This window comes from Falco rusticolus, chromosome 10, assembly GCF_015220075.1.
Source record: "Falco rusticolus isolate bFalRus1 chromosome 10, bFalRus1.pri, whole genome shotgun sequence".
Classification (NCBI taxonomy): Eukaryota; Metazoa; Chordata; class Aves; order Falconiformes; family Falconidae; genus Falco; species Falco rusticolus.
This window is the reverse complement of record NC_051196.1, coordinates 33807192-33833136: the sequence shown is the minus strand read 5'-3', so window position 1 is coordinate 33833136 and position 25945 is coordinate 33807192. Positions and strand designations below refer to the sequence as shown.

General features: G+C 47.6%; 1 protein-coding gene across 1 annotated transcript in view; it reads left to right on the top strand.

Annotated features, from left to right (window-relative positions):
- Positions 1–25945, top strand: part of PPP1R16B (protein phosphatase 1 regulatory subunit 16B) — a 64238-nt gene that overhangs the window by 30647 nt on the left and 7646 nt on the right. The window contains exons 3-9 of the mRNA XM_037402999.1: positions 17435–17505; positions 19514–19659; positions 21890–21993; positions 22316–22440; positions 24499–24624; positions 24969–25044; positions 25568–25697. Coding sequence (XP_037258896.1) covers positions 17435–17505; positions 19514–19659; positions 21890–21993; positions 22316–22440; positions 24499–24624; positions 24969–25044; positions 25568–25697 — 778 coding nt within the window. The remainder of the gene's footprint in view (positions 1–17434; positions 17506–19513; positions 19660–21889; positions 21994–22315; positions 22441–24498; positions 24625–24968; positions 25045–25567; positions 25698–25945) is intronic.

Here is a 25945-nt window from a genome sequence, read left to right as displayed (position 1 = left end):
GGGCTGACGTGAGTGGTTAAGGCACCACCATTAGCTGCTGTGTAACTGGGAGATGAAAACAGCATTTTTGTCACCCACAGACCACGGGGTCTTGGGACTGGGGGGCAGGAGAGTGATATTTATTCACGTTGCAGTAGGTGAAGTTGGTCTTGCAGTTTGCTCTGTCCTAAGACAGTTTCTGTGTTAGATCCTAATAACGTCCAACTCCATGTCGGCTCCTTGGGAGGTGTCAGATAGTATCTGACCTGTGCATGAACGTGGAGGTTTGGTGAGACTCGTGCAAAGCCTTGGCTATGTTTATTCTCTCTCACTAAAATAAGAGGATGCTGGGCACTGGCTGTTTTGTTGTAGACATCCCTTTGTTCTTGTTGGGAGGTCTGAATTCTCCACAGCTGCAGTAGAAGCCTGCTGTGTGGGACGCCACCTTCCCACAGCAGACCGGTGATGGCTGCGAAGCAGGAGGACGAGGCGTGCCTCCCCTGCACGGGAGCTGGGGGTCTCCTGTGCTTCCGCCGCTCCCCCTCCTACAGGAGGGTCTGGCTTCTGCACGGGAGCAGTGTGCCTCATGGTTACAGTGCTACGGGCTGTTAGCAAAGGCAAGCAAGGTGGCAGAGCTGTGATGGGGGACAGTTTGCTGGTGAAAATGCTTGTGGGGTAAGCGAAGGGAAGGCTGGAGGTCTCCTTGCCAGAGCAGGATGCAATCAGTGCAGGAGCAGCCTGCCCCTGGCTCTGGGACATCCTCCCGCAGTAACAAAAACCTCATTAGATTTGATTAAATTTGTAGTGTACAGGGTGATTGTAAAATGCTGATTTGTAGGCTTAGGCATTCAACCTGGGCACAAGCATCACAGGCTGATGGGGTGTTTGCTTTGGAAGGAAAACGCGTACCTGTGCTTGCTCATCCCCTGGGATGCATGCAGCTCCAGAAAGCAGCGGGACTGGCTGGAGCATGGGGGCCAGGGCAGCCTCCTCCGAGACAGCTGGTGGTGGGAGCTTTCTGCACAGCCATGGCCCTGGGGAGCGAGTCATTCCCGAGGGACTGGGGAGAGCGGCTGCGCGAGGCACCCTGGGGGAGCTTTTAACCCTGGCAGCCCAGGTGCATCTCGTCGTGAAGATGCTGCCACCACCAGGCCCTGGTGTTAGGGAGAGGCTTGGTAGCTGTGCTGGGAGTGGTTACAAGTGACTGGTGGAGCTGGAGCCCAGGCACCCAGCAAGTTACTGGGTGGTTGCATTTAACTACAATTAGTCCCTTGTAAACAGCGGTGGCAGCTGTGCATAACAGTGGGCTAATCTCATGGGGGAGAGGATTTGCTGGAGGAGGTGATGCCTCCCGGGTGCCCTGGCTGGTGCAGGTACTGGGTTTTGGGATCTGTATTGGGCTTCCCTTGGGAAGGCAGGCACGGTGCCTCTGGTGCGTGCATGCATCGTGTTCCCGCATCCGGCACCGCGAGCATCCCCAGGGCAGCACCAACATGCCCTGCCTTAGTCCGAAGGCTGGTGGCTTGTGCCAGGGACCGTGTAACTGCACTGGTGTGCATCCTCGGAGTGGGATGCTTGGGGGCCTGTGGATGGGCGCAGCCCATGCTTGAACCAAATCCTTCCTGCGTGGCTCTTCCCACCGGCTGAAATGGGCTGAGCTGAGAGCCTTGGTGTGGCAATGCGGCTTTGACCTGCCTGTGATCAGAACGAGCTGCCTGGTGCAGGGAGAATGGCGCTGCCAACAGGCAACGAGCCTCGCTTACTTCATTTAATTGAATTTGGGGGACTTTTTTTTATGGCCTATATATTTTTTTGACAGCTGCCTAACTGGAGAAGTAAGCTGTGGTGAGGGAAGCTGTCCTTATTCAAAAGGGTCTACCCTTAGCCCATAAATCTGGGCCAGATCTGCTGGTACATGCTGGCTGCTTTGTGTGACCCTGGTAAGGAAAACAACCATAAATGTCACTTTATAGCTGTTCTGCTTTGTTCAATGAATCTGGATCAGTGCCTCTCTCCCTCCTAATCGGGTTTCGTTTTCTATTGATCTACCTCTTTAGGGGAAATCTAAACTGATTTAGTTATTCCCATCCATTTTCCATTTACCGGATAGCTCTTTCCACCAGGCCATCTCAGCTCTACCCTAATTACTGTTGAGTTGTCTGATGCTGTAGCAGGTGACACTCTGCTGTATAGCTTTGTAAATCTTAGCCAATATTCACTGGGAGGTTTTTTGCCAGATGTTTTGTTTCAGTTTTGGACAGATTAGTTTTAAATTGGCAAATACACTAGATGTAAGGAGAAGACAATTGCTACTAGCTGTCAAAAAGAAAACACTAATTATCGATCATGTTTTACTGAGCCTCTGTTGTACTGATTTCCTGTAGAAAACATCATTTTCTCGTACTCTATCTTCATGAAATCTGATTTTTACAAGTCCTACTCTCTTGATAATGGGGATGTATACTAGAGCATAGAGGAGAGAAAAAATTAGCTCAGGATTAAAATCTGTGCTACCCTGGAATTTAAATCACCTGTTCTGAGGAGCATAAAACCATTATCTGTGCTGGTGTGCCATAAAATCGTTGCAGATGCGCGTTCCTTGTTTCTGCATGTAAACCCTGTCTACACACGTGATTTACAGCGCTTTCCTGGACGCAGCAGGGTCTCGTGAATGCGGTGGCTTGTTTGTTTGCTCTGAATAAGCCCCGGTTTTGAAAATGAGCCTTGAGTTACTGTGAGACAAGATAAGAACAGTTTGGGGAAATTTCAGCGTTCCTGCCTCACCGCAGGGCTTGGCTGCGGCGCTTCCCGTGACTCAGAGCGGCAGCGAGGCACCGGCTTCCTCGGAAATCACCCAGGCTTTGCAAAGCGGCTGGTGCGGTTGTTAAGTAAATCAGGTTTTCAGTGAGTTATCTCCGCTGCAGTTGTGTGTGATGGCTAAAATATATCTCGCTGTGCTCCTGTTGTCTCCGACGCACTCGAATTAACTGCCTGGCAGGGCGGGTGGAGGCGAAGGGGCATCTTTCAAAGATGCTCACGTAGTCCCTTCCTGACTCCAGACTGGTTTCGTTTTTCTCTTGTGGTAAGTCGAACGGGGGTCAGCAGCTTTTATCAAGCTATTTTTCTTGTGAAAGGGAAGCATTATCTGTGAGGGGAGATACGGCACCCTGTGTGATATGGACGCATGGGAGCTGATCCAGAAATGTGGCCAAATAGGACCCGTCAGTGGGTCCACGTGGCCTGGCCCCTGGCCCTTGCTGCTGGTTTAGTCCTGGGGGATGCCATTCACCAACAGCAAATTTCTCCTTATTTCTAGTGAGAATATCGGAAAGGAAGGGATTGCCAGCCAGGAAGCTGGGGAAACCTTGTCATTCAAATCTAGTCTGCTCTCTGAAGAAGCTCCTTGATTTAAATACTCTGGATGAAGGAAGGAGGGACCAGACAGTTGCAAAGCATCTCAAAACTGCTGACAATGTAAAGACCTCCTTATAAGAGCTCCTGCTCTTCCCACAGTTCCTTGAAGAACCTCTTTCTAATGGTCCTGAAATTTTACTGCAGAATAAAAACGTCTGGGAGGGTTTGCATATCTAGCCCAGCTGCTCTGGGGCTCAGGTCTACCTGAATTCCCACCTGACTGGGGCTCTTGTGGCTGGTGCTGGTGGGCTGGTGCCGGGGTGGTGAAGGAGACAGCTTTGCTTTACATCTTGTCTCCTTCCCATGGTGACTCTGCAGATCACAGCTGCCGTGATTTGTTCCTCTCTGCCTGCAGTGAGGATAGCCTTGCCTGAACCTCGCCTGTGTGTGCTGGGTGTTCATCTCCACTTTTATGGGTGTTTTATTCACTAGAAGTCCCTGGTGCAGATGTTCTCCTTTGTAATCTCTTTGATGCTGTTGTGCATTACAGGCATAAACCAATTTGGTTTATTGCATCTGGCTAGAGGAGCAGCCCCCCTGGGGAGCAAGGCTTCCAGCAGTGACGAGGTTAATACAGTCTGTCCCGAAAACTATCTGTGCCTCATGCCGAGGCTGATTGTCATCTTGCTTCTTCTAGCCCCCGCAGACGTTCTGGCCCCAGAGCGGCTGTATGTGGCCATTTGATCTGTGAGGGATGGATGCACGTTTGCTGGGAAGCTGTCCCTGGCTTCCCAGCTCCTGGTGCCCTGTGAGGTGGGAGAGGCAGCGCCCAAGCCTGCTCTTCTGTGCCCTTCAGCCCCAAGCCCGTGGTGGTGCATGGAGATCTTGCTCAGCAAAATATGCTCTGTCCCCTCGTTATGCAAGCAGGGCCCATTTTAATGTGCTTTTTGCTGGTGATCCCCTTCTCCCCACGTGTGCCAGGTGGAGGAAACGTAATGGTCAAGCCAGAGGTTACAGCCCTAAGAGCTGGCACCAGCCAGGGCAGAAGCAGCGTGCTGCCTCCACACGCTCACTTTCCAAAGGGGAACGGATAGAATTTGGTTCAAGGTTTGTAGGTCAGGTTTCCATTATACAACTCTGCTGGTTGCAGCTGCTCACGTGAGATCCAGACCTCGTTGGATGCTCCTGGTTGGTGGGCTCCTTTCCCCGGGAATTGTTCTTTATGATGAGATGTACAGAAAGAAACAGGATTTCTCTGTTGTGGCTCTAACTGGGGTGGCAATAGAGGCTTGGACTGGGATTTGCTTCCGTCTATGAAATGTGGGAAACATCTCACAAACATTTGCTACAAACAGCTGCGTAGAAAGAAATACATTTTTTTAAGACTGTGTTCTTTCAAAGGTAGGACCAAAAACAGTTGAGGAGGGATCTTATAACTGATCACAGATCTAGTAATGAGGCTCAGATCTCCTGCATCTCCCCAGACAGGTACGAGTACTCTTGGCACAAGTCACACTGCCCATGTTTGAAGGACAGGACTGCTTGTGTGAGGAAGGTTATACCCCTGGTTTACTAAGCGGGAGTGCAACCCTCCCATTTCCTTTCACAAGGGATAAAATGGTCCACGATGTCTCCAGGAATGAGAACACTTTGATTCCTGTCCTCACAGTGGTCTGTAAGGGCCCTGTCACCCTGGCTAGCCAGCCCTACTCCTGTTCTTGAAGGACTTGCTTTCAAAAAGTGCTGAGTAAGATGCTACTGGGCATCTTCTGCTGGATGTTGGTCGGCAGAGAAATACATGTTCTTTCACCAGAAGCTACCACTATGCTCAGTGCTAGAGACAGTGAATTTTGGGTTTAGCAGCAGGAAAAAGCAGGGGAGTGCTGGATCCAGCCCAAGCAGTTGCATGGGACTGCATGTCCCAGTACCGTGCGTGAGCCTCAAGCCGACTGTGGCTTCCCTGCGCTGTCACTGGGATCCACCTCTGCAACTTGCAATTAGTGCTGTCAGCAGAGCAGTGTAAGCAGCCACTTAAGCATTAATTGCTTTAATGAACTTACTAAGGTGTGCTTAGCTACGAAAGCATTTTGTTGCTAGTATAAATTCTTAAATCAAAATATTAGACTGTGGAATGGCTGGGAGATGACACAAAGCTACAGCCTGGCTTTCCTTTTGTCTTGATATTCAAAGTGTGGGGGTGTTTAGCAACTTCCATCATGCGGTCTGTTCTCCTCAGTCACGCAGAAGCAGCCATGGCCAGCAGCGTGGCAGGAGAGCGTAAGGAGGCTCTCTCCTGGTTTGCTCAGAGGTAGGTGGAGGATGCAGTGAGTACAGGGCAATCTGCCACTCAAACCCAGAAGATGGCTGTCACCTTCCTTGCATTGTGACAGCTAAAAGGTGGCCCATGATGCTTGGGCTCTTGTAGTGTTACATATGTAATGAAAAACTCCCTGATGTGAGGGATCTGCTGCTGAGGGAGCTCTCTTAGAAGCAAACAGGATGGAATAAAACGGTTCATTAACAAAACTGGGTTTAATATGGAAGTAAGCAGTTTTCACCACTGTGGAGAGGAGAATGGTCCTGCCATTGCTAGTGGCAAAACTTAATGGGGAATTTTAATGACTTAATTATTTTAAAAACTGCCTTTTTCCTTGGGAAATGCAATATACTTTGGCAAACTGAAACTGTTCTCCGCTGTTGCAGAAAGGAAAACCATAACTTCTCTGAGCTGACTGACTGATGAGGGTATGGGAGGCACTTGACTTGCAATGCTGAATGTGGGGAGTTGGACAGGGTCTTGCATCCCAGGACAGAACCTCTCAAAGCGACGAAGGGAGAGAAGTGGGGTGATTTGCTCGCTCTCTGCTTCCTGCTGTTGCCTGCAACTCCTTGCTCCCAGCATCGAGGAGTTATGTCTTCACTGTTCAGGGATACTGCTCTGATAAATGGGATGCCTTAAACCTGCACAAGAGCTGTAGGAGTTATGTATTTTTTTAATTTGCTGGTTTAAACTATGTGTTTTGCTAGTACTACTAATAAGCTCAGCGTGTAAATGTAAAGCAAAGAAATAAAAAAAAGTCTCTGTATGCGCTGAGACTAAAGCACTCATCTCAAACAGGATGAAACATCAGTGACATGGTCTGAAGCACTACGGCAAAGCACTTTCTGGAGGAGAATTTCAGCCCTTTTTCTCTTTACTTTAAGTAAAAGACTCCTAGACTGACCCCAAAGCCTGTTAGAGCAGCTGGGAGTCCTGAGCTCAGGTCCCAGGTGGGAGCTGTGCCCGCAGGCTCGGACCCCAGACCTCCGCTCCTTGTTCCTCTGCCACGATACACACAGCTCCGCCGCGGTCAGTGAGAGGGAGCTGGCTTTCTCTCTCTGCCCAGCTCTGATCTGAAGGGTACTGCCGAATCCAAGCCGTACTCTGCAGGTGAAAGTTTCAGGCTGGCCGAGATGGCTTTGAAAGCGAAGGAGCTGCTCACTACAAAGGAAAGTGCTCCTGACCCCCATGCAGTTTCTTTCTTTACAGCATCAAAGTGCAGGAAGCTCAGCCGAGGAGAGCTGTCTGGTTTGGAGTTTGCATGAGGCTGGCGCTTTGGTGCCTCTGGATATGGCAGGGATGGGTGAAGGCAACAAGTTGGACTTTTTTTTTTTATTATTTTTCCTTTTTCTTTCTGAAAAGTCTAAATGACCTGTCAAGCTTTCAAGCTGCTTCCCACACATGGGCTAACCCCTCAGCACCCGTGAAGCTGTACTGCATCATCCAGCCTGGCAACGCTCAGCTGCTGCCTGGGGTGGAAGAAAGCAGAAATCGCACAGAACGTGAGACAGAAGTTTCAGAGTTTTTGATTTTGTGTGATGGAGCAAGTGAAGTTACTGTTAAAACATGGTAGGCTGAATGCAAAGCACTTGACAGTCAGGTTATAAACCAAGCCAGGCTGTATCACTGCATGCCCACTTGTTTTGACCTAATTTAAAGGTCTCTTATGCAGTCTCTGAGGAGTTGTAGAAGGGGATTTCAAACCTTCTTCAATGAAATTAGGCAAGGTTAAGGAAATTAACTTTTTGTCCACTATATTTATTTTTTTTTTTATCGTGGATGCTCAAGATAATGGCTCTTAAATTTGGATTGCACGACTAGCAACCTGCAGTGAATTTATACTGTGACCTCTATTGAACAGACCATCCTCAGCTGGATCAAGCCCAGGGCCCACAAGGTGGATGGTCTCCAGCTTCAGCCCCTGGCTGGAGGGACCAGCGTCCCCTGTGCACAGCAGCCATCATGCAGTTCTTTATATACCTTCTGTCAGGCCTGTCTCATTTATTGTAAGTGTTACTGTCGCTGTGAAAAACCTGCAGTTCTGCCAAGCTGAGGTGCTAACTTCTGGTTCAACTCCTGAATGTATGAGCTGGTTTCCATGCTGAACAGCTTTGATGATGATGTTTACGGATAAACTCTCTTGACTTCTTCGACAAGGGTTTGTTTGTTGCCAAGGGCTAGGAGAGGAGCCTGTGTGGCTCTGTAATCCTTTTGGTTATGCCGAAAATAAATTTGCAGCATGCTGAGTTGGGGTGTGTACATGTTTCTTGGAGATGCCCCTGCTCGGTACGTGGTGATGCACAGACCACCCATGCCTCCTGGCCAGGTCCCCCCAGGGCAGTGTGCCACTATCTGTGGGGCTCTGTGCAGTTGCTCGGTGACCGGTGACAGCTGCCTGCTGCCCCTGCGCCCCATGCCAGCATCGGGCCGCTGCCGGAGCTGCGAGGCAGCTGCTGCACGGGGGTGGTGCTGGCACAGGGGGTTGCTTTGGGTTCAGAGGTGTTAGACCTGGAGAGTGGGTTGAATGTGCTTTTTCATTAATACAAAAGGGAAGGTTTAGGCAATGTGATTTGACTTTGTGGTGGGTGCTGAAATGAGTGGAAAGTAGTTTGAAACTCTGGTAGAATAGTGGGATTTGATCAGTCCCCAAAATGGGCAGACTTCTGGGACTTGGGCTTGTGAGAGGGGGAGATAAAAAAGAGTTTGTCCTGGCTGGGTTGCTGGTGAAGATCGGGGTGGCTGTCAAATGTAGGCTTGGTGACCAAACGTGCTTCATCCTCCACCTTGGTGACAGCATCATTCCTGGTTTGAAATCAAACGCAGCGTGCTGCCGTGCTGCGAGCCCTTGGGGTGGCTTTGCTCCCCCACCTCTTGTGACTCGCTCTCCTCGCCCAGCCCAGGCCCTCGATGTGGCCAGCAAGCGGGTCCGAGCCCAGCGGTGGGTTCCTGCCCGAGGGAGCAATACTGGCTGCGAGTCACTGCCGAGCCATGGCTTTGGTTTCTCTTTTTAAAATACTGATAGACACAATTACCAGACCTCGGTCAAGTACAAGGTTCACCTTGGGGTCTGGTGGCTGTCAAAGCTGTTAGTGCTGAGACTTCAGCTGCTTTGCCCAGATCCTCTCAGCTGGACGACCGGGAGGACAGGGGAGAGGAGAATGTTCTTGTGCTTAAAGGGTGGAGCTGGGATGTGGGACTCGAGGGCACTGTCGCAGCTGTGCCATGGACTGTCACTGTGACCTTGGCAAAGAAACTTGAGCCTCTGGAGTCTTGGTCTAACTCAGGCTGAGATGTCACATCTGTGAAAGTAGGAGAATACTGATTGTAAAATCCCAGGAGACAGCCTGGAGCTCGCTCTCGGAGATCTCTGAGTGAAAGGCCTCGTTGAAATTCAAATCTCTGAATTGTATAAAATTTGCAGCTGAATAATTACAGGTTGCAACAACAGAAGGGCTGCTAAGGAACGGCTGGTGCTTCTCTGGTAAAGTTCAGGTTGCTGCTAAATTTGCATGGAAGTTTTCATTCTGTAGTGTTTGGTTTTTGAAAGGAAACCACCATCTCTCATTATGTGACCGAAAAAAAGAAAGGGGAGGACTCTTCTGCTTTTATAGACATTTCCCTTGGAGTGCTGCACAGCAATGCAGCATTTCCAGTAAGAAGCGGTGGTGTTGAGCAGGGGGTGATGTTTTAGCAGATTACACTGTAAGTCCTGGCGTGCCCGGTGCTCTCCCGTGGGGTGTAATGGTGTGAGACACATCTGGCCTGGGTGCAATGTGGGGGCTGCCACCAGCTCCTGCTGCTGCCCTGTCATGCGGCACTGGTTTTCAGAGGGCTGCACTGGGAGCGTGTCCCATACCGTGCTTCTGCCTTTCGCAGGCGCTTAGGTCCTGGCTATGTGGCACCCCGTTTCATGAACACAGTCACCCGTGGGAGCAGACCTACGGATGTGATTTGGTCCTGTGTTTCTTAAAGCACTTCATCCCCAATGTATTCATCCTAAAGGGAGACAAAGTTGGAGGAGGAAAAAAAACCCACAAATGTGCTGATTGAGGGCAGAGTGCGTGCTGCTGAGGGTGGAGAAAGTACCGAAACAGCCAGAGCAGCTGGACCTTCTCTAAGGGCCGGGTCCGATGCACAAGAGAGAAGAGGGGTCTCTAAAGCAGGGCTGGCTGAGGAGCAGGGAAGGGGAGAGCCCGGTCTGCCGGCGAGTGCCTGGGCTGCCGTCAGCAGGCTGTCACTGTGGGGAATTGCTTGGTATTAATTCAGGGCAGCTTGAAAAGCAGATATGTATTTCCCCACTCCTCCACCAAAACCTCTTTTCCGTTACTTTAAATAGAAAGTTTTCTGGTTTATAATAGAGACCCTTAAAAACATTCGTGTGGTTCACGTCAACATACAGCTGCTTAGCTGAGGCCATAGGATGCCTGAAATATGAGCTGGGGCAGAGGCTGTTGACTCTGGAACCTAATAACACTTTCAAATGGCAATATGAACTATTTCCTGCTACACAGAGCATATTAGAGTATCCTCTTGCAAATACTGGCAGGCTGGCTCTGCATGGAGCTTGGGGGGTATTGCAGTTCTGCTCCTCGGATCACCTGTTACGTTACTATGATAATGTAACTGGGGGAGCTCTTCATGTACTGGGACAGCTGCAAAAGTTTACTTCCTGACAACATTGCTCGCTTTTATCTAAACGCTTCTTAAGCTGTCATTTCCATTAAAGCCAATTATTTTTTTTTGCTGCATTTCCTTTTTGGTACCCTGCAAGATTTGTTTTCTAATAAGCTTAGTATAGACATCACAGGTGATGACTGCTGCATGTCTCTGTAGGTAGGTTTTGGTCCAATACATCAAAAGTAGTTTCTGAGCAGGTATATTAAGTGGGACCCTCTGTGCTACTCAGATAAAAGGCTTTGATGTTGTGTTGTCTGAATGGATTTGCGTCTGTTGTCATGACTTCCAAGAAAAGCTTTTTTTAGGAAGAAAGCTGGAAGTAGCCAGAGCAGTAGGAGAACAGCAGGTCCTGGTCGAGCACTTCCTGACTCTGTAGGTGCCCTGCGTCTAACTGCCTGAAACACGAAGAGAAGTGAAATGTGTTGCCTGCTTGCACCCGCCAAACCCAACATTTCAGGTGCAAACTCAAGAAACAGGGGGTGCAAGTTCTTATCGAGCCACTGCTGGGGGATGTGGCTGTCCCTCATCCCTCACTTTCTGTTGGCGTTCCCTGCTCAGGCCACTGGCTCGTGCGGCTCCGACCACAGCAGGATGATTCCCTCTGCGCATTGTCAGCGCCTTGTGCTGAGCACCATTGCACCCTAAGAGCCGGCATTGCTCTGCTCGTCGCTGCAACTGTTGAGTCATCCTTGGGCAACTTGGCCTTGGTCTCCCTGATTCATACCTCCATAAGTCTGACGTAATACTTTTTTTAGTACTCTCTAAATCAGCACCATTCAAATACCTACTCCAGAATGCCTCTTGAAGAGAGAAGAGGCTCTTTGGCAGCCCAGGTGTCCCAATGGTATCGGGGAATCTGCTTTCCTGGCTCCCTGCCCACAGAAATCCTGCTGAAGGCAGCTGAGCCTGAAGGTTATATAAAACACTCGTCCCTTTTAAAGCCTGTCATCTGTTTAAAAACCATACCAAAATGATTTATTTATTCTTCCAATAACAGATGAGGAATGGGAAACCAAGGAATTAGTCTCTGACTTTAGTTTTCCTTTATGTATTTGGTATATCCTGCGTGGACCAATTTCACTGTTAGTCTGAGTAGGCGAAGAGGATGAGGATGCTTTTGAACATGACACTGTGTCCTTAGAAAGGCTTGTTAGATGGTGACATCCTCTAATTTTTATTTTCCCTGTTGAAATGAATTTGGCTTTGTTTCTGCTGCATCCTTTGAGCATTGCTGGTTGCAGATGGGTAACTTGCACATGGTTACTTGAGTAATTCCATGTGGATGGCAGCCATTAAAGAAAGATGCTTTAGCATCACTAGCACTAAGTGGATTATCAAAGCTTGAAGTCCTGTAGACACAGAACAAGAAAAATGTGGGATGCAGTAGGGTTTGGGCGCCTGGCTGTGGCCCATTCTTCCAAGACACAGCTGTAGGCAGCTGTGCCCTTGGAGCGTTCTTCTTAGTGCTCTGGTACTACAATGATGGGTAGGAGTTAAAGCATAAAGCAAATATTGATTGAAAGGCACAAAGAATGGGAGAAAGAATGGACCCTGTGCATGAAATAAATGGCTGACAACTTTCACTTGCTGTCAGAATAAAACTTGTGTATGAGCTGGGCACTGAGCTCTGCGGGAAGAGCCTGCCGTGCGAAGCAGGCTCCTTGGGGCTAAGGAAGGGTATGCCCTCTTAAGCAAGAAGCATCAAATTCAGAAGGAGATTTTCCTTGAAGGAAGCAGCACCTGGGCTGAGTGTAGCTGCGTGAAATATCCCTGCCCGTGTGAATATGGCACGAAGCAGATGGGACACTGCTGGCTTCTTTCCAGACTTCCCAGATTTTGTGGGTATATTAGAAGGGATGTGTGTGCCCAGCTATAAACTAGGTAGGAAGTGTCTTAACAGGCTTTGAACCTTCCCAAGAAAGCTTGGTGATCAATCATGATGGGATGTCTCAGCTGCTAGCTCAGCAGGAAAACTGGGCCATATTTATTTTTAGGTGTACTGAATGTTTGTAGCTATCTGAGTATGGGGGTTTGTTTTCTGTGGGCTTTTTTGTCCTTCAAAAAGCATTAGGGACCTGCAGAGTTTATCAGTGGAGCAGGACGAGATATCAGTTGTACGTTGCAGGGAGCGGAGGATAAGGCTGAGTAAGTTCATCCTGTTATTGCTCAGGTTTTAGGTACGCTTTTAAATCTGAATATCATAGTATACTGTGTTAGGAAGCTGGATGCTTTGCTGGCAGAGCACTCATAGCTTCAACGCTCTTTTCCTGGCAACGTTTCTCCTGTGTAATAAATATCCCTGCAAAACCATAGCAGTCAAAATGCAGCTTTGAAGTGGCTGAGCCCATCCATAGGACTGTGCCTGGTAGGGGATCTGTCTCTATCTAGACCTTTGCCAACATACCTGTGTGGCACAGACACCACCAGTATCTCACTGTAAGTAATGCTGGGAAGAGTTTCTGCTATGCTGGGTTTTTGACTAAAGCTGCATTTGGGTGGAAGTGACTTCTAGCAGTGTGTAAAAGCATGCATCTTCATCCAAGTGAAACTTCTTTTCATTTTATTTAGTGTAATTAGGTACAAGCATACAAGAATTTTTTCTACTGCTGCAGAGACCTCAGGGAAATAGTAGCTTTTAAAGGTGGCCTGAGATCCAGAAAGTGAACTAGAAGAGTTTAAATATTTTTAAAAAAATAATCATTGAATGCAAAGGATCAAGAGAAACCTGCATTTTTAAAAACTAATGGCACTGTGTGTGTAAACTTGGAGCACATAGGTGAGCCTGCTTACCAGTATGGACAGTTTGCCACTATGTATTTTTGGGGAGGAATCAGTACCTCCAATCAGAAACGTTTGTTTGGGGTTTTTTTCCCCTCCTTCGTATCCATATCAGTTTCACTTAGCTTCTTCTGTGATGAGATATTAATACTTGAGGTATGCAAACACTGGGTATAGATGGGCGTGTAATAATATCCAGAATTTTATGGTGTAGCTAATCGACTTAGGGGGAACTGCACTGAGGAAGGCATAATTTTCTTTATGGAAAAGTCTTTGTCTGCTTTAGGAACTTTTCTGGAAAAGCTGTTTCTAGTGTAAACTCAGTGGGAAGTAACATTGATGAAAAATGATAGTGCTGGAATATCTCTTCAGATGAGAGCTGATCACCCTGCATTGAATTTTCCTTAGGGCTTTTGCTTTTTTTTTCTTCCCCCTGATTTATAGGTTTGGGGGAGAGTAAGTGAGGGTTGAATAAGCCTGGGAGGAGAGGGAGCTCCTGAGAAGTGCGTTTGTTGTGTTCAGGGAGGACAATCTGTCTAAGGCTGCCCTTAGTGATGTGATGGAGGGTGACTTAAAACCTAGGATGTATTTTCACAGCTGTTGTGGGAGCTTTTTCCATCTAATACAGCACAGATGTGAGTGATGAAATATAAATTGAAGATTAATGTACGTCATCTTGGCATGTGAGAGGTTCAATTATAAGCAGAGCAAGCAGAATAATGGAAAATACATTTGAGTGATTGTTCAGTTAATACAATTTGCAATGAATTATTCACAACAATTTGTTCACCCAGCTCTTATTGTAATCACTCCCATTCCTTCATTTGCTATGCGTTTGAAACTGCTTCCCACAACTTGTGCTTGACACGTAATAAAGCATATCCACGCATCCAGCCCCTTCTCCCCACCTGTCCCCCACCTACATGCAAAGAAGGACAGATTTCAAAGAGCTCAGTATTTGAGGCACTGAGCTCTCTTTAAGAAATTAATTGCAAATTAAAGTTATGTTAATGTGGACGCTGCTGCTTGCTGAACCTGCCGGTGTGATTTATAAAAGCCCATTTGTTGGGCTTGGAGTGCCCGGGGCTCGCAGAGGACTTTACCTATGGTTCCAGGTGTGTGGGGCATCTTCCTTTCACAAGTGGGGTGCTGAGGCTTGAGCTGACAGGAGGCGGTCAGCTGGCATCGAGTGATTCATCTGCATCTTCGTGAGCGGAAGCCTACGCTTCCTACCTGTGTAGCATCATTTGTGCCTGGAGGTGGGAGGAGAAGGTGTTGGGCTTTGCAGCGAGGCATGTGGCACTGGCAGGCTGGAAGAGAAGCGCTTTGCTTGCTCAGGTCCCTGCCCCTTACGTTGTGTGTTAAGCAGCAGAGCGAGTCAGTGGCAGGGCCACAGCCCTGGAGCTGAGGGTCTGGCTTCCAGCACTGCAGAGCATCGCGGTTGTGCCCTCCCTTTCCTATCCTTAAGGCACTGGAAAACCCACAAATGCACATTCCTCCTGAAGTTTATGAGAAAGGAGGACTTGTTTTTCCCAGCCATGTGGGAGGGAGGGGCTGTTCCTGGGCAGTGGGCTTGGGGAAGGTGTCCACGTCCTTTCCCCGTGTCCCTCTGCAGGCACGGCCGCAGGGAGCGAGGGGTGATGAAGCTGCTCTTTGCCACCCTGTGCCCTGCTGCTGGGGGTGGTGGGGAGGAATCGGGGCTGTGTTCTGCTACGAGCTCAGTGGGACGCTGGGTAAATCCCCTCGCTTGTGAAAGGGGGCATATGTAATAGGAAATGGCAGTTTCTGGAGACTTCTGCCTAGCTGTTGGGATTTCTTGTCTGTAGCATGAGGAATACTGAAGGCAACATCCCTCTGACTTGAGAGAAAAGAGCCAGGACTCACTGCTGCCCAGCCCTGCGCTCCCCCTGCCAAACCCCAAGATGCAAACTGCAGCTTAGGGCTGGTTGGAAAAGGAGTTTGATCTCTTCTTCCAGCCATGTTTGCCTGGGCTCATTGGTACCACATCCATACCTAGCTTCATTAGCTCACTTCTCTGTGCTCTTTTTCTGGTGCCCTGTGGTTGTCAGTCTTCAGTGCATTGGGAGATGCTGAGAAATGTTTTGAGGGCTGTGGTGAGCTGGTCCCAAGAGCAGATGGGAGCTAAGGGGAAGTGCACCGAGAACATGAGGGCTGCTGCAGGGGTTAGTGGAGAACTCAGAGCTGCTTTAGGGTAAGATAATTCCTTGTTTGAATCTTAACCCTTCAAGGACTCTTACAAGCTCTGTCAAGCCATGGTTGCAGAGGCTTCAGCGCAAACCCCCACACTCTGTAACAAGCTGGGGTTTATGCTGCTGCTTCTTCCCATGGAGGGACAGCACTTGTAAGGTTAATCTGCCGGCATCTACTTGTCCAAATCTCCATAATCAGGCAAAACATGATTACGGAGCTGCATGTCATTAGTACACAATGGCTCTTAAATGACTGAGATTGAATTAAAACCCTAATGGCAAAGCATCCAAAGTAACTAAGAGACAACCAGATCCACTAGTGAATGACTCTCCTATCACTCAGCTTGGATTAGGAGAGCAGGAGCTTGAGGCTGGCCAGAAACAGTAGAAGCACAGTCATTAAATTGGATATACTGGCTGGGGTTCAGCGCTTTTATTACTGTCAAGCATGCAAGTGTCAGGGGGTGTGAGCTGGGTGTAGGCGTGGGCTTCCTGCACTGGCCTCTGAGCTGGAAAAAACTCCGGCTCTTTGGACTCGCCGCAGTGCGGAACGAGTTTTGTTCTTTGTTGTATTCTGCTTTTTTGTATCTGTTTCATTGAACAGGTGTCAAAGCCTTGAAATTATTTCCAGCAAACGTAAATGCTAACATTCATTTCTGGTTGAGTGAAACAATCGTGATGTAAAGTGCTTTATTTCACTTCTGTCTGGTTTTGCCTTCCTTTTTGCTAACGTCAGACCACTGGTTTCCAAACAAAATTTCACTTTGGTTTTGATTTGCCTTTCTTGCCTGTTCATTTCCCAGATCTTTTAAACAATGCTTCATAAATCAACTTTGATGTCGTTGTAGACATGCTTTCTGTGTTCTACTTTGGATGCCAGAAGTGTTCCGTCCCCAGGGCCAGCCGGGTAGGTTTCCCTATGGATGTGTTGGGGAAAGAGCTCCCTCTAAGAGCGGGACAGTGATCAGTCATGAGCACCAGAAGCAGAGGCTACAGGATGCTTCGGGAGTGACCAGTCTTGCAGTCGTTTTGATTGCCAGCTCTGAAGATAGTTATTGCCCTTTTAGCTTTGTTAGTGTTCCTTGTTTTGCAGCTCTGTTTTCACTTGATGGTCGCATCCTTGCCATCAAATAAGATGGGACTTGAATATCTGTTGCTACCCTGGCCCCAGGGCGATGATTCTGAACCTCTGGCTTCTGCCTGTGCTGTCAGTGACATTTGAAGTGGGGAAAAGCATTAGGCAGTGGAATCTCGAGAGAAAAAGCAGGGAATGAGGAAGCAAACAACAAAAGATGTGTACAGATCATCAAGATCTGTCAGCAGTGTTGAATCTGAAGAGTTCCTGGTGTTTATATGAATTTATGTCCTCTGCCAACCTTATTGCTGTTACTTTGTGCAAGATCTGTACCTTGGAGAAAACTTTGTTTTTCACCTAGGGGCTAATAACTTCTCCTGTGCTTCCAAAATGTGCATTTTAATGAAATAAATCTTATCCTTTCCCCCCAGAGCAGCAATTAAAAAATGAAGCCTCTGGGAAGCTTTCGTCAAATACCCAACAACGCATGTGAGGTGTCCAAAGCAACCCCAGTGTATTTTAGGTATAGCAGGCCCCTGAACCTACTGGGCTTCTTGTCCCAGATTGATGACTTCTTGAGGCAAGACCTCATCCCTCCCACAGTGAGATCTCTCTTACGGTTGTAGCTCAGGACCCCAAAATCACCGATTGCCTCTGAGCTCTCCGGGGCTGCAGTGTGCAGGGGCTGCACTCAGGTGTTGCAAAGCACAAGATAAAATTTGTAGACTGTTCCAGCTCAACTTATGAAAATGATAGCTGCAATAGCAGCCTCCTTTGGAAGGAAGGTGAAGGAAAATTGTATGCTGGTGCTCTCTGCTGGATAAAACTAAGAAGGCTTTTTTCTTGCTGCACTGTGGTGGCTGCGGGTTCACACCAGCGCTGAGCTCTTGGCTACGAGGTCTTCTGCAGCTCTGCCCACACTGGAACACCCTGATGGTGTGGGTTGCCTTTGTCTTGAACTGGCCAGGGCTAGCTGAGAGCAAGAGATGTGTTAGGATTACTGATCTGACTCTCCTTTCCTCTCCTCTCCTTCCCGTACAGTGTGTTACTTGCTGAAGAGCAACATCAGCCCAGACCTGTGCAATGAAGATGGATTAACTGCGCTGCATCAGGTGAGGTGTGGGAGGAGGTCACAGCTCCCTGCCGCTCCACACTGTTGCATCTTCCCGCTGCCCTCTGAGCAGACCTGTCAGGGTAAACAGAGAGAGCTCTTGTATTTCTTTCCTTTTTAAATTTTATTTTCTCTCAGTTACAGCAGTGAAACTTCACCATATTGTGCTGGTGGTCCTGTTTCTTGGGGAGCAAACTGAGATCAAAACCTTCTCTTGCTGTATCCCAGACTTTGTTCAGTGATGATAACAGCTCAGGAATCTGGGCTGGATTTCAGACGTGAACATTTCTCCCACCCTTTAATCTTTTCAGGGCTGGGCTGTAAACTACTAAACTAAATTAGCTCAAATTTAGAAACTTTGGCAACCCATGAGCTTTCAAACTGGTGTAAATAAATGACGTACAGGATGGTTGGAGAGCCTGCTGCTGCTCTCCGAGCTCAGGGACTTCCGAGAGTCTGTATGGGATGGCAGCAGCTGATCGCCAGTAAAATACAGACTTGCTGTGGTGATGTGGGAGTCTGTGTCCTTCCTCAGAGCCTCTGCACTGATCCCATAAGGGGGTTTCTATTCTTCTTCCTAAGGCCCCTGTCCCCACCTGTCCTCTTGAGTCCTGATTTCAGTACGCGGCTCCCCGGGAGCCAGCCCGTGCCTGGCAGCTGCTGTGACACACAGAGCCATGGTTGTCACACTCGCTCCGAGGGTGGAACAGGCACTCATGGGGCGTTTGCCGTTAGACCCTGCTGTAAATGCTCCCATTGACTTGGGATTTTGGATTCTTCTGCAAGTTGCTTGCTCTCTTCAAAGCTGGCTGGATGTTTGCTTGAAAATGCAAACTGGCTTCTAGAGGAATAAAAGGTCCCTGTCACCACCACTTCTCCAAAGAGATATTAATCTGCACACAGAGAAATGCTGACAGCCTCATTGCTTTCCCCACTAGGTACTGAAGCCATGGAGTATCCTACCCCGCCCACTGAAGGATCAGTTATTATAAAGGTGCATTTGGGAGTTGAGGTGGGAATGTTGCATCCACTAGAGTTAATTGAGCCCCCGAACAGAGAGAGGCTCCGAAGTGTTGCCCATTAGCAGTGGCTTCCAGCGAAGGATGCAGTTACACTTCTGTGATAACTTGGCTGTGTGACAGGCGTGATTTTAACCTCGCTTCCATATAACAAGTAGTAAACAGAAATAGAAATACATGAAGGGTCCTTGTCACTCCGCCGCTAAAATGCTTGTTGTGGGTTGTAATTCAGCCCCATTACAAGCTGTGAGTCTCCTGTGTAGGTCTGCAGTAATGCATAGGCTGCAAACAGGCTTCTTGTACAAGAATGAATCTTATTTTAGAATCTTTATTTTTATCTTACGAATCTTTATGTTTATCATATGCACGTTCATCTCAAGAAGTGACCACAAGATGGATCAAAGAGCAAATTCCACCTTCCCCAAAGGAAAGCAGTTGGGGCCCTTTTTGCAGGCTGCCTCGGGGACTGTGGTGTAAATGCATCGAGGATGCTGGGGTTTTTTTTCAGGAGATGACAGGTGCACTGTCAAGTACCTCATAATTCTGGGAATCCAACTTGCAACTCTTCAGATAGCTGCGGTAGGTAGCGTGAGATGCTGAGAAGACTTTTACTTGTCACATGCCAGTGTGTGGGATTTTCCCTAAGAAAAGGGAATGTCAGCTTTTTAGCTCATCCCTTGGTATGTGGTTATACCGGTTATGTTGAATTTCTGCTGTGTTTGCTCTTGAATATGGAAGACCCAGTAGAACAGAAGCTGTTGAGTATTTGCTGTTACTCCCTGCTGGTTCTGCCCCCAAACCAGGGGGGCCTGTAAAACACCAGTGACCTTCAGTCTGTCCGCGGTAGGTATTTAACTCTGGAGGTGCTTTGCCAAACACGGCAGGATAAAGTAGGTTTCCACATCCAGGTACCCTGGTACAACTGAGCTTGCATGAGCCCTCATCTTCCCAAAGTTTAAAAAACCCCAATCTGTATCCCTTCCTCACCAGTGCTGCATAGACAACTATGAAGAGATAGTCAAGCTTCTCCTCAACCACGGGGCCAACGTCAACGCGAAGGACAACGAGCTGTGGACTCCACTGCATGCAGCAGCTACATGTGGTCATATCAACCTGGTGAAGATCCTCATCCAGCAGTAGGTGGCTTTTTGTGTCTGTCCCTTTCTGCAGATCTGATTCCACCCACAGCTTCTGTGGCTGGAAACCGAGACTGCCTAGTACCTTGCAGGATTGCAGCGGTGGTGGTTGTTCCCTGCTTTCAGGCTATTCATGGGACTTCTTCCTGCTTGGGGGAGAAGGGGGTGGAGGAGGAAGAGCAAAAAGGCTGAGGAGGCACAGCAAAACCCTAGGTGACTTAGTTTCATGAGGCTTCCGGAGACTGGGCCAAAATTTGCCACTTTTTGCCCATATTCTGGTGTGTACATGTCTGTGTTTGTGCTCATTGAACTCTGCTGGCTTGGTAGAAATAGGAGCAGCCAGCGGGATCCACCCTTAAGCTCTTAAACACAACTTCAGGTCTTCCAGCCACAGTCAGAGAGACACTGATGTAGGAGGACAGCGGCATGTTTGTGTAGCTCAAATGCTTGGGTGAACTTTGTGACCTCTTACTGGCTCTTAATTAGTAACCATAATTAGCTTGTGGTCGTGCATTTGTTGCCCAGCGTTGTGACACAGGGTGCTTGCACTGGACCTTCCACTTGACTTTACCAAGGCTCAGGTCTTTTCCAGACTTGCCAGCAAGGAGGAGGAAGCCAGATGTGTTTTGAGCTGCACCAAGTGCAGCATTTAATGAGCACCTGCTGCAAATCCTCTCTGGAGCAGATAGTCCTGCTGTCTGGAGCCCTCTCCTCTATTTCCCGGGGTGCTGGGGCAGTGAGCAGAGTGTGCTTTGGGAGCGTTAACACGCTGCCTTGAACGGCAGTGCCTGCCGCTTCTGCCTTGGGGAGGGAGGCTTCTGCCTCTGTCACTGTCACCGGGGAGACTAGCACTGAAAATCTGGCCCTTGTTCTTTGGCTGTATAATGAAGGAAGTGGAGCAGAGGATGCAAACAATCATCCCATGGAGGATGTTCCCACTTGGGTTAGGAAAATTTTGGGTGGGGGGCATAGAAATGGAGCAAAGCAATGTGGAACACCATAAAACATATCTGACTCTTAAATGACCATAAGGGAGTGTCATGGGATGGCGGACAAGGTGAGGAACTGGACCTTCTAGCCTTAGTTTTCGTAGGCTGCCCTGTGTCAAGTAGTTGCCAGCAAATTCAGACTCCAGTAGCCTAATGTCATGATCCCATGCTCAGAAACAGTCTTCCCTGGACTTTTGAGGAAGGGGGTGATGTAATTTGTTGCTACAATCAAAGATGTCCTTTACAGGAGATCTCACATATCAAATGACTGGTTAAATACTGCCACTGGAGGCCATGTTACTGGTGATGGGACCTGGAACCCCTGGAGACCAACAGAGGAAGTAGCCCACAAAAGATGTCCAGTTCCTTGCTTTTTTTATTTGCTGATTAAACTAATACTGGCACTTTGCAAATATGAATTTCAGTGTAGTTTTTTCTGCTTAGGCAGAGGGGAAAAATAAATAAAGAGGCAGGAATCTAAATGCAAGTGGATACTGTCTTCTGTCCTTCCAAGGCTGGTAACTGTCAAGGTAGATCAGGATTCAGCTGAAACTGGCGGCTAGCTAATATGGCATGGTTCATAAGGCACTGGAAGTTTCCTGCTATGTGGGAATATGGGGGCAGTGATCAGTTTAGCTGGCAATTTCACTCCCAAATAATGACCTCCTGGAGATCACCAGAGCACTTACAGAAATGCCTTTGGACAATCAGAAAGAAAAATTCACCAGGTGACAGAGTATTTTTTTTTTTAATTACTATTTTTTGCTGGTGTGCCCTTGGCTAGATGGAAGGCTCCCTCTACCATTCAGCCCTGATCTTTCCCAACTTTTCTGGCTCTTGCGAACTTTTCATTGAAGGACTGCCAGACGCTCAGATAACAAGCACCTGGTAGTTGCTTGGTATTGTTTTCCAGAAATTCAGCAAATAAATTGCTGCTGTGCCTGAGAAGCTGCCAGTCTGTCCAGTGCCAGGATCAGAAGAGGACAGGAACAGCTCAGTTGCTCATGTGCCCCAGAGCCCATGAAGGAGGTGTCGCATGCTGCCTTTCATCCACTTCTGGAGTTTATCTTCCCCATGAATAGCTCCATGGCTTTGCTTCAAATCTTTCTTATCTCTTACATATCTTGGTGACATTTGGGCAACTGTTAGTTTTTTCCTAAGCATTTATCCCAATGTTTGGCGCTGTCTGCTCTAGGGTATCTGAGGTCCTTTCCTGTGTAACTCTTGTTTTCTCCTTGCAGTGGAGCAGACTTGTTGGCAGTAAATGCAGATGGCAACATGCCGTATGACCTCTGTGAAGATGAGCCAACCCTGGATGTCATTGAGACTTGCATGGCCTATCAAGGTAAGGAGACTGAGTTCATGTAAAGTACAAAAATGGGTCGATACAGTGCTAAAAATTACCTTGTTTCTCAGCTCTTGACTTGCCTCTGGAGAAATGCAAAGACCTGCTGCCTGGCATAATTTCTTGGAACCTGACTCTGTCTAGTTTCTCTGATTCCTAAATCACGATGAGGGTGAAGGACGGCTGACAGTCCCCTCGGCTACATAGCCTCTGGAAAGGATGTGAGGTTATATCAGCCAGGAATCATAAGTCTAATTTTTAATCAACTAGTGGAGACAAAGACCCTTTCCAAGCCTTCTGTATCTAACTGGAATTTTAACAGGGATTACACAGGAAAGAATCAATGAGATGCGGGCCGCTCCGGAGCAGGTCATGATCTGTGACATTCATGACATACTTGCAACTGGACAAGACCTCAACAGGACTGATGCCCAAGGTGCTACGCTGGTGAGTGGAACTGCGGTGGCTTCAGTTTTGCCTTCCTTCAGCCCGCAGGTTATGAAACCTGCCCTGTGGCAGGACTTACACAAAATCAACATGTACAAGTCACTGAGGAAGTTATTTTGATCTTTTTGCCTGTTTTAGTTTATTGTCGCCTAGGAACAGGCTATGTCCATGAGTACAGCTGACATAACTTCAGTGTCTAACCCTACGCTTTTTGAAGCAAATCCCTTGTTCACGTGAGCTCTGTCAGTTGTCCAGCAGCTCAGGTCCTGCAGCAAGGCTGCCGAGCTCCTGGGTCCCGTCTGACAGTGGCTGGTACCAGCAGCTTCCAAAGAAAGGTGCAAGTAATCCCGCAATGAGGAGCTGCAGAACACAGCCCTTCTGCTGACATCCAGGGAAATGGGGCTGAAACACCTCCTAGAAACTTCTTGCTTCTTGCTCTCGTAGTCTGATCTGACTCCTACAGAGGAGATGTGGGAGTCCTCCGGTTTTCATGGGAGCAGGCTCTGGTGTTGGGCGCTCTGGAGACTTTCTGCTTCCTCTTCTTTCTGCTTTGCATAGCATCTGGCTCACACAGAGGAGGCAGTTCTGTGGTTATTCACGTCGGATGGCTTCTGCCCCTGGGCAGATGGGAGCCCCCAGGGCAAATGTACAGCACGGAGCAAGCTGGCATCTAATTTGACTGGGCAGGGACTGAGAAGGCTGAGCAATCCTAGTCCTGTTCCTTGCTTTTTCACCTGCAAATGTGTCTCTTCAATCCTTGCTTGCAGCAGTTCCAACTTAGGGAAAGTTCAGCTATGTCATACGTGTTGGCACTTTCATACGACCTTGGTTGTTTGACAGCTGGGTCCAGACATAACTGATGTACAGGCCACTCGCTGTCATTTGTTTGATGGACAGACCATGGCAGTGCGATCAGGTTTCTTAATCTAAATTGTCATCTATAGCATATACCAGATGCATAAGGGGAGAGCAGGCTCCCTCCAAGATAAACTTAGATGACTGAAGTTTTTATTGCAATTTCTTTTTTTGACACATTTTCCCCTTTAACAAGGATTATATATTTAAGTTTAAGCAGACCTCTTGGCTTCCCTTTTTATATTAACTCCAAGTGATTCCTTGTTAATTCATGTGGCCTCTAGAGGGTATAACCCAATACCATAATATTTATGTAGAAACTAATTGAATTGCCAGAAAGTATCAGAATTTATTTCCAGATTAGGGTTTAATTTTGTGTAGTGGAATCCACATGGAAAATTTTGGAAAGAAGCTTTCATTCTCCTCCTCAGCCCAATTGAAATAGGATGAGCTCTGAGTGGAGTTCACACCTTCAGAGCTGTGCATAGGTCAGTGTTTCGCTCAGAGATGTGACAGCAGACTATAATTATGAAAAGCTTCTGAGACATGAAGTGTCATGGGGGACTAAAGGAGACTATTATTGTCTCCAAAGTGGTGGTTGTAGTAGGAAGGAAGTAGGTTGTAGGAAGCCATTATCTGAAAAATCATATTCCCTTAACTAAAAGTAGCCAAGGATTAAAATGTTTTTGATTTTCAAATTGTAAAAGTAATTATAGTGTGAGCAGAAGCGCGTTGCACGAAGGGAGTCCTGACTGAAGCAGGCTGAAAAATTGATCAAAAAAATCACATCCACAGCTCTTAAGCAGGGAAGAAGAGACATTTTTCTGGCATGAGGAATGCGGAATTTACAGATGATGTTCTCCATTGCAGGTTTGCATTTTGATGGTGCTGTTTCCCTAAAGATTGGGAAGCACTTAAGAACCCTGGATTTAAAATGTGAAAACATTTTTTTCTAACCTATACATATTTAAAGTTATTTTAAGAATTCTTCAGCAGTTTCCTCTCCAAACAGAATTACATGCAAGTAATACTGAGTTTTAGTAATGGGAACAGCTTTAGACCTGATAGCATCTGCCAAATGTTGAATGTGCTGCCTGTCCAGATCTAGACTTAGACATTATCTAAGAAATTACACTGAAACTGGATGTATAAAGCCATTTGTGGTCCTTGCAGGTGTCTCATGCTCTGTTCTTTATCTCCTAGCTGCATATAGCTGCAGCCAATGGTTACCTGCATGCAGCTGAAGTCCTTCTGGACCAGGGGGCAAGCCTGGATGTTAAGGACTGGGACGGCTGGGAACCTCTTCATGCTGCTGCTTTCTGGGGACAGGTAATGATTTTGTTACAAATGTCATGTATGAGGGTGACATTTCTTTCTGCCTGGACAAATTGCAAATGGAAGAAATCTGTTCTAGGGCTGGACTCTCTGGGCAGCATCAGATAAGGTCTGTGAGGTTCCAAAAAGAACCTGTTGATGAGAAAGTTCAGGGAGAGTATGTCTGTGCAGGTGAATGGTGGGAACAAAGTTTAACATCACACATGTGCCAGAATAATTTGAGGCGAGTTCAGCATGCATGCCATTGCTTCCTATCTTATTCCAACTTTTCAGCTTTGAGGAGGAAAGTGATTGCCCAGAATACCTCCGTTAACTTGACTTTCTTTCCCTTTCTTTAGATGCAGATGGCCGAGTTGCTTGTGTCCCATGGGGCTAGTCTGAGTGCCAGGACATCTTTGGACGAGATGCCAATAGGTGAGTTTATTAAGCTTAAAAAAAAGAAATTGTTAAGAAAAGCTTTCCCCCCTAAGCAAGCTGGAGTCTTCACATGGTACTTTCAGAAGCATTAACATAATTTTTCAGGTTTCTTTTGAATCAAAGTCGCAGTTACTTTAACTGGAACTGAAGTTTTGAAGCATCTGCTTTGTTACTTCTGAAAACACTTCTTCCTGCTCATAAAAATAAGGGCCAAGGCACTTGTCCAGCACCAAGTCTTTCTCCTGTGTGTTTCCACCCATGTTATCCCTCTGTACCTGATGACTGCAAAGCTGAGCTCTCATCACAATGAGCAGCTCTTGTTTTCTGCTCCTGTCTAGATATCCAAACCTTTCTGCCTCCCCTAATTTGTTTAAAGATTAATGTGCCTAAACACATTCTGCTTAAATTTCCCTTCTCTTCCTACTAGCCTTTGTAGTTGTATGTAGTAACACAGTAACATGGTGTTAATGGTACCACATTTGAACTGTCTGATTAATGGCTTGCTTTGTGCGTGCCATAGATCTGTGCGAAGAGGAGGAATTCAAAGTATTGCTACTGGAGTTGAAACACAAACACGATGTGATCATGAAGTCTCAGATGAGGCATAAATCCTCCCTGAGTCGAAGGACCTCCAGCACCGGCAGCCGGGGGTGAGTGCGTTGTTCCCTGTGGGTCACCCTTGCATTAGCTCGGACACCCTAATTATATATAAAAACAACTAATAATAAATGGTTGGGGAGCACCCTGCAGTCAGCGCATGGGGAACAACCCGTCTGTCCTTTCCAAGTGAACTCTGAAAGGCAGAAGCTGACTTTCAGTTGCTGAAAGCAGAGCTCCTTTGGAGAGGGTTTTTTTCACTAGCAAAAGGTGGGATTTCTGGTGGGGGAAAATGGCTTTG